The sequence below is a fragment of the Egretta garzetta genome, unplaced genomic scaffold (genome assembly GCF_000687185.1).
Source record: "Egretta garzetta isolate BGI_Z169 unplaced genomic scaffold, ASM68718v1 scaffold163, whole genome shotgun sequence".
NCBI classification, from domain to species: Eukaryota; Metazoa; Chordata; class Aves; order Pelecaniformes; family Ardeidae; genus Egretta; species Egretta garzetta.
The window spans coordinates 7,152,314-7,171,979 of NW_009259308.1; the positions used below are offsets into that span (position 1 = coordinate 7,152,314).

Genomic DNA, 19,666 nt, shown 5'->3' on the forward strand with positions numbered 1-19,666 from the left:
TGCCACCTTCACCTGCCGCACCCCAGCACTGGGGAGCAGTGTCCTGTCTGGCTTGTCTTTAAAAGACTGGTAAAACGCCCATAGCTCTGGTTTTGCTCCCTTCCACACACCGTGCAGGAGAGGCTCCCTGGAGCCACGTGGGGCTCGTTGGCTTGGTGGGTCCCCGCCGGCAGAGCTGCTCAGCATCCTCAGAAAGGGGCTGCAAGTCCTGGATTGAAACTGGTAAGAGCTGAAGCATGCTCAAGACTTCAAGGCGAATTACATCCCATTGCAAAACTGGGCCCTTGAGAAATATTAAAAGTCTAGCACTCAATTACTTGTACTAAACTGTTCAACAGTTGTAAACACAGTGGGTAAAGTTCGTTCACCCAAAGCAACATGAGTGATTGCTTATCTTGGTGGTGGAGTGCCATAAAATTAAACTTGAGGAACACCCTGATTAATTGATTCACCATGGTTCCCGTTGAGTAATTATGTTCAGCGAGGGTCTGTCAATACAATTCGCTATTGGCTGCAGCAAGATCGGGTCTTGATAAATGAAAAGTGGTTATCATTGCAAGAGGGTGGTCATAGAAAATATTGGCACTTGAGGGGGAGCCCTGATAGTTTTTTTATATGATATAATTTGTGATAGTTAAATGTGCTCAAGTGATAAGATTTACTGCTGCATTTTGAATTAATCAGAATATATGAAGACTCTTTCTAATTTACTCTGTGCATAATGTTTCTCCCATAAATGTTCCTGTAATGTGTGTACACATTATGCTGTTTTCTGCTAAATAATAGAACCATAACAATCTATTTTAAAAACAAGTAATGAAAAATATTGATGGCAGAGCAACAAGGGACCTCATTCTGACACATGTATTTATTTCACTCATGACCACATCCATACAAGCCCTTGCAGCCTGAAAGCTAGAAATGGGTCTCACAGCAAAACCGCAGTCCTAAGCTCTGCACCGGTGAGTCGTGGTCTATTCCTGGGTATCTAAACCCAAAAGGTGACTTAATTTTCAAAGTTCAGGTTTCCCAGATGCTTAAAGTCCAGCTCATGCCTATGCCTAGCTAGATTCTCGGTGACCACCCAAGCTGTCTCTCATTTAGGGAGGACTCAGCCTAGGGATCTTTTTCCTGTGCATGTGCTTTAGTTACTGGTCAATAAAAAAGGAATGTTTTCTCTTCCAGAGCATTTAACACGTAGCCTGATGGGCTAGGTGGGCTCTCAAGGTGCAGTGATTGATCTAAAGTGGGTGCCTGGCTGCTCAGGCCAGTGGGGACCCAGCACTACAGCTCCAGGTATCTGCAGAGCTTCAAACTCATCTTTTGAAGCTCTAGTTTTAAGACTTGAGCACTTACATCCTGATCCTGACCGTTCCTTGGGGAAGGTGGATAATCCTCTTGCAAACACAGCCTTCAAGCATGGCTGTGATTGCCATTAGAAAAATCAGGTTTTTTACTAAATGCTTTTAGACAGTGGCATATCAGCCACTGCAGGTGGGTCCTTCAGGGACATAGAGCACTGCATAGAGTGACATAGAGCACTGCTGACTTGGTAAATGTGGATTTTCTAGCAGAGTCTGGGTTAGATGAAAATTACAGAACTGTCCTACATTAGAATGAAAATTACATCTCTACTGGGGCACATTTTTGTCTTTTGCTGAACTTCAACATCCTTCTTTCCTAAAATAGGGCATCTCATAGCAGTAAATCTCCTCCTTATGTACACAGCAAGCACAAGATAAAGCAAAATAATAGCCTTCCTCCACATGCTCTTGATTCATTCTTCCTCTGAAATTGGCAGTCTGCTTCCTGAAGACTTGCTTGCCAAGATCCTGTTCACTTCAATATCACTCACTCTTCAAAGTGAATAAATGATTTGAAGAGGTATCATGTTTCCAAACATTAGTTGTTCAGGAACTTAATGAAAATTCTCTCAGCTGGTAATTTCTTGTGGAAAAATTGGCATGGTTAACACTCAATATAGAGTGCATAGTTATCCTAGTGCTGATGGTACAGAACCATTTCAGACCAGAGGCAGAATTTGGGCAGAACCATGGAAATTAATGGAATTACAGCAATTTGCACCTGTTGTCCAAGATCACAATTTTCTTTTGCATACATGTCCAGCTCAGAGTTACCAAGGTGGCATTATGCCCTCAGCAGCGTGGAGTGATGGTCCTTAGGGGAAGTGGGATTTATTGCATGGTTGACACCTTTGCAAAAGTTGACAATCCAGTTAGTGTCCTAAAGTACCATATTATTGTTCTGCATCTTATGTTTTTGATTAGGAAAACTGTTATGCTTTGGCTCGCCAGTAACGGCTATTCTTGCAATCTAGACATCTGCAGTGGATATTTTATGTAACTGAGATTTAGAGGGACGACTCTCCAGCCTCATACACTCTAATTTGTTGAGAACCGGAGCTAACAGAGGTCTGTTAGTCTTCAGATATGACGCTAACCAGAGTAAAGTGCCAGAGGTATTGCCAAGTGCAATGCATTACTTCCATTTACAGAAAATTGAAAATCTCCCTACTAGGAGACTAAAACATGAGTGAGCTATCTTTCTTTACTCTGGATGAGTTTGCAACCATTGAACATCCATGAGAATGGCCAGAACGAAGCCTATAAGAAATAGGAGAGGTTTAAAGCAGTCTAGCAAGTGGCACTGGGAGATGATGGTTGTGGGAAGCAGCCAGAGCCAGAATTACTCTGGTGGACTGGACCCACCCCATGGTCTCCAGGTTGGAAATACTTGGTTTAGAGCAGAAAGTTGTGAACAGAGAATATCTTGTGGTTTTCTAACCTTTTCTTCTCATTTCCTCCTTGTTAATGACAAAAATGTACTCAAAGACACCTCCCATAGTACCGGATGTCATGAAATGGGTGCCGTAGTCGTCAATGAATTTGGCATACATGCCATAGTTATAGGTGTCTGGAAGCTCCCGCAGGGAGAGCAGCAGATCTTCATCCAGAACGATGTTGTCCTTTCTCATCTTGAAACGGGCTGTCTGCACCTTTGTCACACCTCTAATGAATCCAACCTCCTGTGGGTAAAGAAAAGAAGAGGTGCCACTCAATATTCAGTGAGAAAGAAGAAAAAAAAAAAAAGTAATTTCTAGTCCTTGGATTTGCAGAGGAAAGCCTGAATCTGTGACTGTCAGTGGATATTAAAGGCATGAAACCCAGCCCTGGTTTAAATGAAATCAGTGGTAATTCTTTCACAGGGAGCATCTCTTTCTCATGTGGCTATACGAGGTGAAGGGCAGAGCCATGGGTTTGGATGTTATGGGGTTTTTTTATTGATGTGAGGATATGATCAGCACTGAGCTCCATATGATTCCCCTCCATCTCCATTTCTGTTATTTCTTTTTCCTGCTGCCTTTTCCATGCTCTTTATTCCCTTTTGGTTTTTTCAGCCTCAAACAGTGATGCAGGACAAGGGCTCATGGTAAGACCAGCGCAGCCCGGCAGTGGGGGGATACCCTGACCAGGAAGGTGCTGACAGGGGAAAGATTTTTTGGGTGTATCACCAGGTCCATGACTCCTCTTCTAGATTGGCCATTGCCCCAGACAAGGCTCTAGTGCAACCAGAACAGACCTTTAAGTGATTCCTCCAATAATTGATTATCATTTAGCTGCAAACTCGTAAGTCTAGACAAGGGCACAGTAAATACTATAACGGTGCCAATTTCCAATAGCTTTTAAGGGCATTTCAACTCAGAACACCATCAAAGTAATTCTTCTTTATTGGTTTCTGTCAGCAGCCACAAGAGAAGTGGAGATGGGGTACAGTAAATGTGGGAAATACCAGCATTTGTGTTATTAGTTTGGAAAGGGGTCGTCACAGCTAGTCCATGATGTAAACTCACTGTGAGAAATACCAGGTACTCTTTTTTTATTTTTTTTTTAAGCGCGGTATTTTAACCTCCTGTAAAAAGTAGCATATTTGCCCATCATAAGGCAGCTTGTATTTATTTGAACAAGATATATTTGCTACCAGAGATCATTCCCTGAGGACAACTGTTTTGATCAACATCTTGATATTTCCTCGCCCTTCATCATCATTTTAAGCATTTCTTTATTTATGTGCTTAATGTAGCCATGAAACAGGATGGGATGAGATGACATGTGGGGTGGTACTTCGTAATTCAATTTTATTCCCACTCCCTGTTTGCTAAAATGTAATAAGAACAACAAACAGGATTACTAACGATCATACATTTGCAATTACATGAACAAATTAAGGTACAATTACTATGTGTTAAAAAATACAATTGAGAGAATAAACTGACATAAGTTACAGCCAGACCACGTGATGCACTGATGACACGATTGGAGCATATGTATCATTGATTTATTTTTTTTTACCTTTCTAGTGTATTGCGTGAAATTCTTCAGGGATCCTTTGCCACCTGATAAAGTGAAGCCCAGCTCCACCTGGAAATCTAATTTTCCAGGCCCAATTCCAATGGTAAAGCCTATCATTTGGGATTTATGACTTCTAAGAGCATCAAGCAGATCATTTGAATCATCATAAACCTCAAGAGTGAATCCAGAATCAGCATGAGCCTAAAGTGAAAGGAGCAGACATTAATTTTTCAGGTACTTCCCTTCCTTCTTAATCTCTATTTCTTTAAGGAGATGATGGTGCCCCTGTTGAAGCCCATGATGCTCCTGACAGCACCGACACTGACTTCAGCAAATGTGGAATAAAGAATTCAGTCACATGCCATTTCATTTGGAAATATGTGCGAAATGGGGATAAAGCCATGCATTTTGATTCATCCAGCTCCAGGCAGGGGAAAGGTTTGTGTTTGCCCACTCAAAGCAGTACCATTACAGGCAGAGCTGGTAATAGTGTCTATTAAGCTGGCTTGACACTTCCCATAACAAACCCTTCTTTCCACTTCCTTACAGCTCTGCCATATCATAACCATTTGGAGTGAATTTTTTCTCTCCAGCCTGCTTCTGGATGAATTTATTTAGGGAAAAAAAAATTAAACAGCAGCAATCCATCCACTTGCAATGGCAACACTAGAAAACAAACATTGTTTTGCTTGTGGTTTAGAGAATTGACCTTTTCCTTGACAGCTCTACTTTGCCGGCACATGGAATTGTGCAGCTGTGCTGAATCTGGGCTTTGCCATTTGCCGTCTCTAGAAAAAGCTGGCTAAATTACCAACACTGAAAAAACCCATCTCACATCATCTTCATTGACTTCCTAGACCCCAGCAGGTAGAAGCTTCTAAGTCAAGACATATATGGGGCATGCTCAAGTGCCCCTCAGTTCCTGACCATGGTGCAGATGTCCCTCCACTGCTAGCAGCAGATAAAGGTGAGAAGAAAATGTGGCCCGTGAGGTGGGTCTGTCTGGGTTTAAACTGGGGACTAAGGGGCACAGGGGACTCTCTTTGCTGGTAGGACATGAAAGCCAGTTGCATTGAGCCTGTGGCTGTAATATTCCCCTGCAATAATGTGTTTTCATTCATTCATGTCAAGAAGCGTGATAAATATTTAACAGTGTGGCCAAGGCACCCACTTACGATGTGGGAGACCCAGGTTGAATCCCTGCTCTACTTAGTTCAGTCACCAATACCAAATGTGACCCCCCAGAGTACAGGCATTGTGATACATGGTGATGGCTTTCAGCATCTTTGTCTCACTCAGAATTTGGATTTATGTCCCTTGTAGACATTCCATAGACTTAAAATGCTTTCAAAGATGAACCGGTAGCATTCTTCCCATTTTATCCATGGCCAACTTTATCCATAGAGAAGCTAATGGCTTGCGCAAGCTCTACAGCTCATTAACAGCAGAATTTAGAGAAAAGTCATTTCTCTTGGCTCTGACTAGGCCAGAGTAAGCAGTGGGGATGCCCAGGTGATAAAGCATGTTGTTTCCTTGATGTACCAGAAAACAGCATTTATATCACCAATTGCCTGTTGTCTTGGGGACAGCTGGAGAAAGGTGTCTTGAAAGACAACCTATAATGAATGATAGAATGTATGTAATATCTTTGTAGGAAGTTTGGCTTTTAGCTGGGAAAACATTGCTAAATTTGACCACGCAAAGTACTTACTAGGAATTGGTATATGTGAAAGTTGTAAGGTTTGCGGAAATACTTCTCGTCATCTCCGTAGTACAGATGTTCACATGCAGCATCGTACTTCAGCTCCCGCCACTCTCCATTGTAGACATACTCACACTGGCCTCCAAAAAAATTAGTATCGAATATGTATTGGCTCCCTTCCTGTGTTAGGATGTTGTATCTTGGAAAGAAACAGCATTCAGAACATTATCCATTGCTCCTGCTTTATTTCCCCAGCAGTCTCTGTCACTGTTTCTCTTATCCTGACACTACAAGTTATCTATCTGGCTCTGACTTTGAATTTGGATAGCATCTAAAATATAAGATTTGGGTCTGTTCTCCTTGGTATCTCCTTCCCAAAGCTAACAGGAGACAAACAGCCATTTTATTTCCAAGATAATTGTTTGGACTCATATGCTAGAGATGGAAGAAATCAGTTAAATTGTCCAGTCCATCTTGCAAGTCATTAAGAAAGTCCCAAAGTCCTGGAATCCCTCCAGGTTCCTCATGAGTCTCTCACAGCCTAAATGCATCTCACTGTCACAAAGTGTTTTCTGGCATTCCCTGTAATTGTTTTCTATCTTTATTTCATCTCCTTCCTTTTAATAATGCTCCCATTTCTCAGGAGAGTTAGCACCCTCCCTAGACTTTCAGTCTACTTATGCTTTGCCAAGTCTCTCGCTTATTATTTCCTTACGCCTCTTTCTTCCCACTCTCCAGCCATCACAGCTGCTGCCCTCTGAAATCCTGCCTGTTCCTTCATAGTCCCTGTAATTCTGCAGCCCCAAATGAGAGCATTATTCAAGCTGGACAGCAGCATTGCTCCTCACAACAGGGAATCGCCTTTAAGACTAAGATAGTAAATGCTATTGCTCTTGTGTGTTCTGCGGGAGAAACACGTCATGTGCTCAGTGAAAATTAATATATGTCTTGAAAAACTTTTGATGGACTCTCCCAGGCCCTGGGCCAGAGAGACATTTATCTCATGGACTTCAGAGAGCGTTGGATTGAGCTGATGGGAAAGCTGTCTAATGGGTGACTACATTCTCATACTGTAGCCCATGTTCCCCAAGTGAAACTAAGTAGTATCTCGGTTAAACATAAGATTTAAAACAAAAATGTCACAACAGACAATTTGCCTTTAAATTTGTTCTGGATTTGTCTTTTCCATGTATTACCTAACCAAAATTTGAAACTGAATACAGTAAAACTTTTCATGGATAGATGTATTTATCCTGCACATATTCATGTGGAGCTCAGGCTCTCTGCCTTCAATCTGTGCTCTGAAGTCCTAAATCCTGGAGTAAAATCTTCTCCTTAAGGATGAAAGCCACCAGCACCTCCAAAGTCTACTGTTTCCTTGAATATATTTAATATATCAGTTGAAGAAAGTTGTAAGATAACTGAACTCAGAGAACTGGGATCTATTTTAACATAGATATACAAAGGACACACACAAGTACAGAGTGGCTGAGAGAGACCAAATAAGTTTATAAACAGTAACAGATAGTAAATTTGAGACAATTTGAAATAAAAGCTGGAATGAACCCTCCTGCCTCCTTAGTTGCTAGCCATGGTGGGGTGGGACAGTAGCTCTCTTTGGGGTTTTGTACAGCACCCTATCAGTTCATGGAGCACTGCTATTATGAAGGGTGGGCAGTATAAAAAACTTAACCTTGTTTTGAATGTGAGAGTAACAGCTATTGATTAATTACCCTTGGGCTGCTTTTTCAGATCCTGGGACTGGAAGCAGATGTTCACAAGGGCCTTCAATATCTTCATCCTCGCAGTTACGCTCATCAGACCCATCTCTGCAGTCTGGCTCTCCGTTGCACACAAGATGCTGTTTAATACAGCGACCTAAAGTGCACAGGTACAGGCAGTCACTTATCTGCCCTTCAGAAAACTTTTTTGGCAGTTTGCATGGATTGTGTTGTTTTCCACCCATATCTCGGGGCCAACAGAAGTCACGCTGGGTGTTAAACCCAGTGCTTTTCCATTGGGAGCTTGCTTTTCCCTGCTCCTTAGGGGAGGTTTTCCTTTGCAACCTGGAGCAAGCACAGCTTGGAGTCCACGCCAGCCACTCCCTGGGGCTCCCATGGGATGGGAATCAAGCAGAGGTCACCTCACTGACCTGATTTTATTATCTACAATCGTGATTTTGGAAGGGAGCTACAGAAAGCAATAGCTTCTCCGCTTGGCTTAGGAAAGTCAGCTCTGTCTGGTCAAAGTTTTTCCTCTTCCCATTGTAGGAGGTATTTGGGGAGTTTATTGCAGTAATTATAGCTGAAGAGTGGATGCTTGCAGGAAGGGCAACTTGAAAGGGCTTTTGCTTCTGGGAGTGAGGAGAAAGCCTTGACATGATATTTGTGGCAGGAATCAACGCACTTACCTCAACAGGGTGGTGGTGACCTGTGCCAGCTGATGAGCTGGTCACCGAGCTGGCGCGCGTTTCTAAATTTCAATAGGATTTTCATTAAATGTTGAAGATGAGAGTTTGAGTCGTTTGTGTAAAAGCAAAAATCTGTCAAGGCTAGTCAAACTTTCAGACAACAGCCGTATTATATCCCAATCCTCAGAGCTGGGGATGGCTAAAAATAAATAAATCACCCCAACAGATTGCTAGTTGGATTCATGATTGAACTATATCTTTTGCAGGGGGAGAATGCGGTGTGTTGTGGGAGCGGTGGTGCCCATGGAGGGTAGCACAGCAGTTGGAGCAGAATATTTCTGTTCTCCTTTTTTCCACTGAAAAATTAACCTTTTCCACGTCACACAGCCTTCTTTTCTATCCAAATCTAAGCGTAACATGAATGGATTTCTGTGAAAGTGGGGAAAAAATCAAAGATGGGAAATTTCCTACTTTCTCTTGCACCGGCTCACCACCCTGCTGGCTGCACTGAACATATTTTGGCAAAGCTCTGCCTGTGGCAGGGGACTGAAATCATCCCAGGTCTGTCCAGCCAGGACCAAAACCTCCTTGGCAGGAGTTTGTGCCCAGTTCGCTCACCTGTTTCCTCACACCGAAAGTCCTTCCCGCAGCCAGGGGGTCCAGTGCACGTCGCCTCGGCACGGCCTAACTTGTACAGAGACATCACCTTCACAGGCTATAAAGCAATTCAAACTATCACTTTTACCTATATTGTTATTTTTCTGTGGACTTTGCACATGATAAATGGAGGAGAGTCAGCAGAGAGGTGGAAGCTCAGGAGATTTGCTTGAAGTTCATACAAGTGAATGGGGGGGGCGGGGAGGGGCAGGCTGGCATGACTATTTTCAAAAATCTCTTCCCTATTTTATACCTTGGAAATAGTATGGAATTTTTCCAGTTACACATGCTTTGTCTTGGAATGTAACAGGCTCAGATGGACACGGACGCTAATTGCAACACTGATCCTGCAACATTTCTGATGGATTATTAATGGGCATTTCTGCTTTTTAAACTAGGAAATAAAAAAAAAGGAAAAAGAGAAGAACCAAATAATTTACTGACTATAAGCACAGGAACAAAAAAATGCAGGGATATAAACTCAGTAGAAGGCAAAATTATGTCAGGTATTTGAAAATAAATTCTTGAATTATGAAGACATATGTGAAATTATATAAAAAATTGAGAACAGGAGCTGATGAATGAAGGCTGCTTTTAATTTCTTTTCATTGGAATATTTGCATTAAGAATCAGTGGATACTTAATTAAATCTGAGATAGAAAAAGAAGAAAGTCTTGGGCAAATATTCTGGCCTGATTCTTCCACCATTTGCCTTGATTTTGCATTTTGCTCTTCTGCTGCCTTAAACGAATTTATTCCCCAGTTTACACCAGGGTAAGTAAGAGCCTCTCTAGTAGAGGAGCATCTCCATCATATTTGGCTGAGTTTACTGGATGCTTCAGAATGATGAATATGTATAATATATATAATTAATGTGTGTACATCCTCATCACAGACACATCTGAAGATAAATGAATACATTACAGTGGAGTCTTACTTTTTTCTCTTGGCAAGGAAAGCAATCAGTCCATTCTGACCACTGGCTCAGCTGACAGTCGACAGGAGCTGCAGAATTAACATCTCTGCTGCTTCTTCTAAGGAGGGGAAGAGATAGCAGTCTAAGGTCTTTGAAGTTGTGTTTTAAGGAGAGCTGGAGGCTAGCAGGGAGAAAATGATGTCTGTGTGCATAGGAACCTATTTTGGAGGAAATGGGAAGCATTCCTTGGCGAGGGGCGGGGGGCTGCACTACCCAAGGTGTCCCATCCAAGTATTCGCCATCGGAATTGGTCAGGAGCAGCAGGTGCAGGACCTGAGGATTTTGTCTTGGGTTCCCTGCTCTCCCAAGAGATCTTAGCCCTTTTCAGTAGGTAGATTGCAATAAAATGTATGTACATCATATATGTAAGACCAAACACACTGAGTAAACAGAAGGAATGTTGAGAAGAGACAGGTTTTAAGGAAAGGCTTCTTTTTTTGGCTTTCTTCTCAGAAGCACATCACAAACTCCAGGAGTACTGGCCCACTTTGGGCCTGTTCTGATTTCACTTTTTTTACACCATTGTGAACTTACAGTCAGTATTGTTCCCAACAAGTATGAAATCAGGGTCTGATTCCCATGGGCTGTGTGGAGTGGTGGGAATGGCTGCACCAACAGGGCTGAGAAAGCAAGGTACAAAGCTGTGCTGACTATGAGAATTTGTTGGTTGACTATTTCTGAAAGGAAATACATAAATTCTGAGAAGGAGGAAATAACTAAAGGAAGCATTTATATATATAAATAACTAAATAAAAGCAGAAAATGGAAAGGCTACTGTATTGCAATGGCCCTTGGATCAGGTGCTCTGCACATAGCCTGAATATCACTATACAAGAGCGAGGAAATACTTCTCTTGCCTCCCAGCCCAGTCGTTACGAACTCTATTTCTGTCCCTACTCCTACAATCTTTATTTGTGTCATGAGTTTCTTTGTCTTGAGGAGCAATCTGTGGTGTGCTGATACAACTCTGTGTTTGCCACAGCCTTCGAAGCATTTTGAGGGGTTATGCTGAGCCAAAACATTATTATTATTATTTTGGTGATTAACTAATGAGCAGTCTGTTTTACTTACAAGACTGCAGTCCAAAGAGAAATATTGATAATTAGCAGCGGTACGGAGCACATTGGGGATTCATCAGAGGCTGTAGAAGAGAGACTACTAAATGAAAGACACAACAGCTCAGCAAGGGAGCCCATGGATGCAGATCAGTGCGTGAGATAAAAAGCCACCACGTCTTCAGGAAAACAACAGGAGCCTGCAGACAAACACGGAGCTGGAGGACATGCACATATTGATGCCTTTTCGCTCTGACAGGAGGATTTGTGGGCTGTATCCTTCAGCACTTCACAAAGTACTTAATTGGCTCACCTTCGATTGGATTTTACATTTACCTCTTCATTATTCTGCCTTGTTTGATAAGTTCATCAAACATCAAAAATCTCGTCTTTGTTCATTTTCAAAAGGGATTATCGGAATAAGCCTTCATAATTAAGTGTATCACTACCACATTTTTTTTTCCTTTCTACCTTCTCCTTGTCTCCATGTTCCAATTACCACTGATACCTTTTCTGATCCTTCTAAATCATATTTGCCTTTAGGAAAAGCCTGAAATTAATAGCTGTAGGAAAAAAATCCAACATTTTCCTATTATGACACTACAGCTTTAGAAAAAGGTAACTTGTTTATTCCCTTCCTTCAAATCCTAAATGACACTCGTATAGGTTAATAATATTGTTCAGGGGAAAAAAAGCAGATGTATGAGGATCTGGCTTGGATTGAAAATTAGGTTATAAACATGCACTTGTTAACTTGACCTTGTCAAGTATTGTTATTGTTAACAATAATTATAACTAAAAAGAATATGAAAAATATTTGCTCATAAATCATCCTGTATAGGGAATTCATTCCAAGTGCCCAAAACCAGTACGGTAATTTTGGTAAGGAAGTTTAAGAAGGCTTAATAGTCATCTATAAAAGAAAAACCATTGTGCAAACAGTTCATATAAGAAGGAATTACGATGCCTAGCTTGGGCTTTGGACAACTGCCAATATTTTTTTTTTTTTCTGGTAGCTGTTTACAGAGAGCACATTGTGCACACACCTCAAGTCGCAGCAGAGTTGATAGGCTGCCTGACTCGCCCATGATTTTTACAGGTAAAGTTGTGGGGGGAACAGACTTACCTCTGGGAAGGCAACGCCTCGAGCTCCCTGTGTGCTGTAGCTGTGGCCTGCCATGCCGCTAAAGCCAGCGAGCATATCGAGAGAATCAGAGGAGAAAGCTGACACAGGCTCCACCACATTGTTTTTCCATATGTCAATGTTTGCTGTAGTCTAGTGGCAAACAAGAGCTTTAGGCTTCAGGATGTCGTGGGGCAGACACTTCTAAAAGAAGCATGGAGCCCACTGGACGCCAGAACACTGCGGTAAATCATTGACGATGGCACAGATCAAATCACAAAGAATCAGGACACGTCCTGGAGGCCTTTGCCCTTTCGGAAACAAATTCCCAGTTTTCTGGCAAGGAAATGTATTAAACTGTGCAACTGTTTCCACATTAAAGTCAATCAATTCCTGTTGCAGCAGTGTGTTTCTTGCCCAGCCTCTGCCCTCCTTTTAATTTGAAGGAGGAGTAAACTACTTCTATTTCCCGCAGCGACTTAACTGCAATTTTGGTGCATCTGGTCATTGACCAGAGAAAAGCTTCCCAGTACAGCAAATTGAAAATTATTATAAAATTGCATAAAATAACAATTTTGTTATGTGCCTTCCCCACACATCAAGGAAATGTCAGTTCAGCTTCTTCCCATTTCTATCCCCGTAAGATAGTGTCCCATCTCCAAAGCTGCTGTGAGTTATCACCTGGCTTTTGGATGGCCCTGCACACTCTCTGCAACACAAGAATCTAAATCTCTGTTTTCTGAAGTAATTGGGATGAGGAAGATACCCCCTAAATCTGAAATTATGTCCTACCCCATATCCTGTGCAAACCCATCTTTTAGCGGTGGGTCTAATGCTTTTCACTGGTTGGGATCTTAACACAGAAGTAGTGGATGTGCACAAGTGGTTATTTATCTGCTGCATAAGTGGGATGAGATGCTTCATGCATAAATGAAGTGTTCCCAGCAGACAATTTGAAGCTTGAACCTCAATAAATTCAAGAGAAAGTGTAATTATTGTAGGGGAATCTGGTCTTGGACTATGGCAGCTATTAAGCAGACAATGAATTGTCCTCTGTCCACAAAAGAATGGGATAGAAGTGTCACTGTGTATTTCCCATATTAATTGCAAAGCTAATTTCAATAGATGGTATTGCAAATTAGCAAAATAAAAGGACCTCTTACCGTGTTATTTTAATGTAATTAAAGTTCAGAATGACCCTGGGGCTTGTCTTTGCTAAACATGAAGAAATGTAGCACATGGGTAAACTCTGTAGTGAAATGAAATGAAAACTGCCTTTTTGTGACCTCCGAGAGTATGTTAATGTAATCCCTTACCTACTAATGCACTTCAGATGAGTTCAGAAAGTCCTTCTCCTTTCTTCGCCTACCAAGAAGAACTCAAATAAGGGGTTTAACATTTTTTTTATATATATATATATACTATTAAACCTAAATTGCTTTTGCCTGGGAGGAAAGCAGGGGATTGAAACTGGCCTGAGGCGATCCCCATCGTTACCTCCCTATTACATATTACAGCCTCTCTGCATGTTGCTGTTAAGACAGAAAGACATAAAAAGGTTTTAGCAATGCTTATAAAAGTCTGATGGGGATGGACCCCTCTGTCCCCCTGGTGGGAGCCTCCCTGGCCACTTGCCAAATCTGTCTTTAGTCCAAACTTCTGCCGTCCTGTGATACAAATGGCTGCTTTGCACAGTCAAGTGCCTCCTCAGCATCTAAGCAAGACTGTCGAAGCATTGTATCTTTTCTTTTCTGATAGCAGCGTCAGAAACACACCATATATATAATGAAAGTTATTTGTGGCACGTCTCCCAGGTAAAAGGCTGGGCTGGTTTGTGCAATCAGGCACAACAACAATTTCGCGCTGAAAGGTGAGGTCGTTTGAGGGGGGAGGCATGCAAGCGAGATTTAAGCGGCAAGCAAGGCACACCACGTTAGAGGTGAAATTAAAGAACCTTTCTCAAAGGTGGTGTGTTCCAAAAGTGATATATATAAAAGTTATGGATCCATTTATAACGTTATGAATTGAACTTGTCTAAAATGTGTGTTGGATCCTTGCCTCTAAACCTGAATTAACTCTCTGAACCTCTGGCTTGCAATGCTAGCTGTGCTGCCGATAGCAATGCAGTCACCTTCAGGATGATAAGCTGTGAACTGAAGTCCTGAGGCTCTTCAAGAGCACGGAAATGCAGGCTGGGAGCGGGCTGGGCTGAGCAGCGAGCTCACTGCAGCAAAGCCTGGGTGGGAGAGTTTGTATCATCACTTTGGGACTCTTCCCGTCGCAAATCTCTTTTCCCCGACTCTGAAGGACCCTTCCCTGCTAGCCCCTAATTAGAAGACACATAACTCCTCATTTACAACTCTGACGTATCTAAAATCAGGAGCAGATTAACTCGGCGTAAACAAACTTGGGCACTCACTTTTCCTCTCTGATGGCAATACAGGATTTTGTTCTACTTCAGAAAGTCTCCACTTCAAATGTCTTTGGCCCATCAAGGGGAATTAAGTTCTGCCTGCAGAATGCATTGATCTTTAAAACAGCACCTGAACAGCACAGTTGGTAACGTGGCTGTCTGCACGAGCCTAGCTCCAGGGTGAAGTTATATTACATGAGCTAAAATAACGTTGTCGTTGTCCAGCAATTTGCATTTGTAATTTCTTTATATGTAGATTTTTATTTTTAGTATATTCATATGTTTTTTCTGCAGGAGATACAGTTACTTAAAGGAATCGTCCTTCTTTATGCCAATATTCTATTTATAATTTTTTGTAGTATGTTATTCATGCAATGCTGTAAAACTGAATGTTGTTCCTGGCTTGAAGACCATGAACATCGAATGACAGAGGTCTGTTCTTTTTTACTCTGTTTGATATATCATACCCCCAAAGCTGTATCCGAGCTTCTTGCCATCGATGTGACTGACACCTGCCATGCGCTGTTTGTTCTCTGGTGGTTCCCCAGGGAAAAGTGCAGAGCAGACAGCCTTTCATTCAGGGGTAGGATGCTTTTTGTTAAAAACAAAACACAACAGAGATTGCTGCAATGTACAGTGGTTATAGAGATGTTAGATATGGCAAGATGAAGAAATTGTGCCTAGCAATTGGAGCTCTGCCCTTGGAAAGTTTGCTGTTTGACACGTGCTTTCACAGCACACATGGACTTTCTCAGCTCATCCTCTCTGCAAGCGCTGGAGAGCTTTCTCTGCACAGGAGCTTGGTAAAATAACTTCTGTTTTGCCAAGGAAGCAAAGCTGGTTATCAAGGTCTTCATCTCTGAACTTCAAAATCAAATTCTCAGCACAGATACCTCCAAGAGAAGGGTTTAGATTTAGAAGATGACTGTATATTGTGTAGCAAACAGGAGACACAAGTAGAAGCAGTAAAAAGGATGAGAGATGTAATGTGTTTGCTATCGTTTACGCTGCTGAGCAGCTGCTCTATGCTAGATGATGTTTTTGCAGTCTTGAAGGCCTCATGCCCACACGTACTGCATTACGGCGGGGCAGGGAATGGATGCTGCAGGCTGTACCTGGCCCTGGTCATCATCCTCCGTGTCAGCAGGGTGACAGCAAATGCTGCCTGCAGGTGCTGGCAGGAGTGGTCACTGTCACAGCGACGGTCCCACACCACAGGTAGTGGCTGTGTCCCGACAACTGGGCTGAGCAGTCGCTGCAAACACCAACACGCTTTTCCTCTGCGCACCTCATTTCCTCTGCGCATCTCGTTTCCCGAGGTTCAGCTGTTCTTCATCCCCAGCTTAAATGTTCTGTCCAGTGGGTGCTCACTCTGAGGACCAACAAAGCTCTCTGTTGTTCATGTGCGTGGCATGCCTCGCAGTTACTGAACCTGGTGCCTGCAGAGAGGTGTGGAAAGGGTCCACCTAAGGACCAGATGATGACCACAGCTCTAGTGTTGGACATGCCAGTTTTCATTTGGTGTCAACAGATACCGAACCAGTCTGATAGCATACCTTCTACCAGAGTAAACAGCCTGAAACTCAAGAGCAATTATAGTGCTAAAAAAGAAGTACGCACTTGTGGGATCAGGGCTGTACTGCAGAGACCGCCTTGTAGCTTGGACAGATAAAAACCCCCTCAAACGTTGCAAGGCTTTTAAATTAATTTTCTTGACTGCTACAGTGCTTCAACAGGGCTGATCTTAAAACGTCTGAAGGAGCCACAGGGGTACCTACATGGCTCCTCCTAAACAACTCTTTGTCCTGGCCAGTAAAAGAAAGTGTTAGCTTTTTGGATGCAGGGAATCAATAATACTGCATTTTCTTAATTCCTCGTTAATGCCAGTAATGCAAGACAGAATTAGCGGCTCCGTGGTGGAACAAGTGATCCTATCTCCCCCTCTGCTGGGAAAAGCATGATATGACCTCCTGGCAGAAAAAGGGTGAGATGTGCGGGGAACCGGGCTGGGGTGGCTGTTCTGGCCCTCCGGGGGACAGAATAAGGCGTAAAAACTGAGCCAAAATCCTCCCCTAGCACAAGGCTGTGCCCTTCTATCCAATTGTGCCCATTTTTCTGGGTTCTGAGGTGTTTTTTCAGATGTGTGGACCCTACTGCACTGCGCCCAGTAGCAGCCGCTTCCCTCGCTCTGTGCCCCATCTCCTTCCCCCCCGTGCTGTTCCACGTGCAGGGCCAGTAGCTGTGACAAGGGAAAATAACTTGTCAGACCATTCCCAATCTATAATATTATGACACTGGGCTAAAGTTACCAGCAATTAAGTCACGGACAGTACCCAAATCTAATTGTCTTTCAAAGAAGACTGGATTGCCCCCCAAATTTCCCTGGTCACACTGCTGCCCTTTCTAAAAGTCTGAAAGATTTCAAATAAATCATATTCCCATGATCTGCTGCTGTTTCTGGTAAGACCTCTGTGAAATCCCAAAAAACCAAAAAAATCTGCCTATAACATATGACAAACCCCACCAGTCACTAAGGAGCTGAAAAGACTAAGGGAGGGAAAATGCCTGCTGGATGCTGAACTTGAAGCCCTTGCACCGATGTGTCTATATATGATACTAATGGCATCACTGCAAAAACCCCATCCAAATGATAAAATTTTAGATTTTTAAGCAGGCTGAAATTGTTTGTTCTGGGGAGATTGTACACTCTTAGGAAGTGCTTGGTGCTACTGCTCTCAGTAGTGGTGTTTGGTTTTATTCACATCAGGGCTGTGCCTGGGAACTCCCGCTCTGGGTCAGTGCCTCTGATACAAAAATCCAGGCTAAACCCCAAGCTCCCATGCCAAAGCACAGCCTGTTTAATAGCGGCGGTGGACAAGGTGATCATTGTGTTTTGCCGGGACGTCTCCGTTCATGGCAATTTGCAGCTTGCTAGGGACTGATGGGAGGCACCAGCACTGCAGGGGAAGGTGGGGCAGGAGGGGAAGGGCTATCGAAGGGATTATCTGCATTCCCTCCAGTATTTTGGGAAGCGTGTAGAGTCCTGTTTTGTTGTCTCATGAGGTATCTGTCTAGTTTCTCTAAGGAGATTGTGCCATGTGGTCCATTAAAAGGTGACTGAATTACATAGAGCAGTGCGAGCTCTCTATCATCAGGCATTCCCCAGAAAGGTCTGGAGCCAGAGAAAAAAGTCAGCTTCCACTTCTGCGGTGTTTGATCTATACAACACCACGGCTACACCACGCTCCCTGTGCAGTTATTATAGCTCGGTGCGATTTATGGCAGCCCTGGGGCTGCTGTCAAAGGGAGGTGAGGCAAGCAGGGTCCCAGCAGGACTAGCGCTCACAAAATGCATGTTTTAAAGAAACCTTTGGCATTTTCTTCTTATTTTTAGAGCCCATATAGAGGAATCTGCCCTGTCCTTTTCCGCAGGACCACAGCTCTGAAGTCACAACCTCCTGGTTCTCCAACAGTGCTTTAATTCACAGCCCACATTCATATCCTTGGGTGGGTCATAAATCCTCCCCAGCTACCTGTACACAAAGCCAGCATTCATTTTCATCATGCCGCGACTCCAGCCCTGGCTTGGGGGACTTCCCTGCCAACTCCTGGCTCGGCAGGACCCCCTTTCTTCTCTGAGACCACCATGCAGCAGCAGGGCTTTTCATGTGGTGAGGAACGAGACTTGCGCTTCAAGTCGTGTCTCCAATGAATGAGTCTTTCCCCCCCCCCAATTTATTTTCCTTTTTTTTCCCCAATTTCTTTTCCTTTTTTTTTTTTTTTAGCTCTCCTCAAGCTTGGCTCTGGAAAGCAGGGTCAGGTTAGGCTGTGAGAGCATCAGTCCCACTCCCAAGGGCATTAGGGATACTTGGGGCAAGGCTTTCCTCAGTGCCCACGTGCAGAAGGGGAATGTCCATCTGTAAGTCATTGCACCCATTACTTCAGATCAGTGGAGAGAAATCTGGGACACCTTCAGACAGTCATACACACATGGGTTGCTAGCAGATCCTGCACACCACAGACATGCTTTAGCAGCCTCTTTCACCCTAACCTCAAGGCCTGCTATTGCTGCAGGGTTTCTTTTCCAGGCATCTCTTTGGGAATGTTATATATGAGAGGTGCCGTGTCCTGGTATGTGGGATTAGGGCCAGGTGATGATGGGTGAGTATTGCTCAGGCTGCTGATGGCCCACCCAAGCCCTGTCGACAGCTGCCTCTGAATACCACCCAGCACCCAGGCTCCATGCAGCAGCCATCTCTGCTCGAAGGAAAACATCAAGCACTCCTGGAGAGGAAGACGAAATAATATTTGATCAGTTATGGAGGGAAAAAGAAAGTCCCGGGGCTCTCAGTTCACTTCTTGCCAGGCTAACCAGCTTTGTTTTTCCTGGGAGACATGCTCCGTAAAAACATGGGCTCAATGTTTGGACAGATCCTTTCAGGCTGTTCTCCAGGGCAGAAATATCCAGTGATGGGAAAAGTCTTGTTGGCCCTAATTTAACTGGTCTGTCCTTAGGACTCTGAGAAACAGCTCACCATGAAAAGGAGCTGCTACAGCAGGGAAAATGTGTGGGCTTCAGCGAGGATGACTGTTTTTGCTGGGCTCTGCTACCCAGAGGTGAAGAAAACACTTGGTTCCTCCAGGGAAATGTCTGGTTTAATCACTCCGAGGTCTCCGGATTCGGCCCGGGGAAGAGCCTGCTGCAGGCTGGGCTGATGCGGCAGGGTGGGTGCCAGCCGTGGGGAGTCGCACGAAGAGGTGGGGTGAGGCCCATTGCCCCTGCAGGGCGGGACTGCTGCGCCCAGCTCGGCTTCGCCTGCCCCAGCTGGGAGGGGGGACCTGAGATCTGCCGGGGACACGGACACGGGTGCTGTAGGGGCACCCGGGCCGAGGGGAAGGGCCCTTCTTTCCCCCCGAAAAAGCAAGCCAGACCCCATCCTTCCCTTTCTGCGCCCATCCG

The 19,666-nt window shown here is 43.7% G+C and overlaps 2 protein-coding genes across 2 annotated transcripts in view; one reads left to right on the plus strand and one right to left on the minus strand.

The window, feature by feature from the left end:
• C8A (complement C8 alpha chain) overlaps positions 1 to 12,415 on the minus strand; it is an 18,499-nt gene extending 6,084 nt beyond the window's left edge. Inside the window, exons 1-7 of the mRNA XM_009636174.1 lie at positions 12,297 to 12,415; positions 10,077 to 10,173; positions 9,101 to 9,197; positions 7,806 to 7,950; positions 6,082 to 6,271; positions 4,371 to 4,571; positions 2,806 to 3,046 (exon numbers count right to left, since the gene is read on the minus strand). Of these exons, the coding sequence (XP_009634469.1) occupies positions 2,806 to 3,046; positions 4,371 to 4,571; positions 6,082 to 6,271; positions 7,806 to 7,950; positions 9,101 to 9,197; positions 10,077 to 10,173; positions 12,297 to 12,415 (1,090 nt within the window). The remainder of the gene's footprint in view (positions 1 to 2,805; positions 3,047 to 4,370; positions 4,572 to 6,081; positions 6,272 to 7,805; positions 7,951 to 9,100; positions 9,198 to 10,076; positions 10,174 to 12,296) is intronic.
• A 93-nt stretch (positions 12,416 to 12,508) lies between these two features.
• Positions 12,509 to 19,666, plus strand: part of FYB2 (FYN binding protein 2) — a 32,224-nt gene continuing 25,066 nt past the window's right edge. The window contains exon 1 of the mRNA XM_035891756.1: positions 12,509 to 12,538. Coding sequence (XP_035747649.1) covers positions 12,509 to 12,538 — 30 coding nt within the window. The remainder of the gene's footprint in view (positions 12,539 to 19,666) is intronic.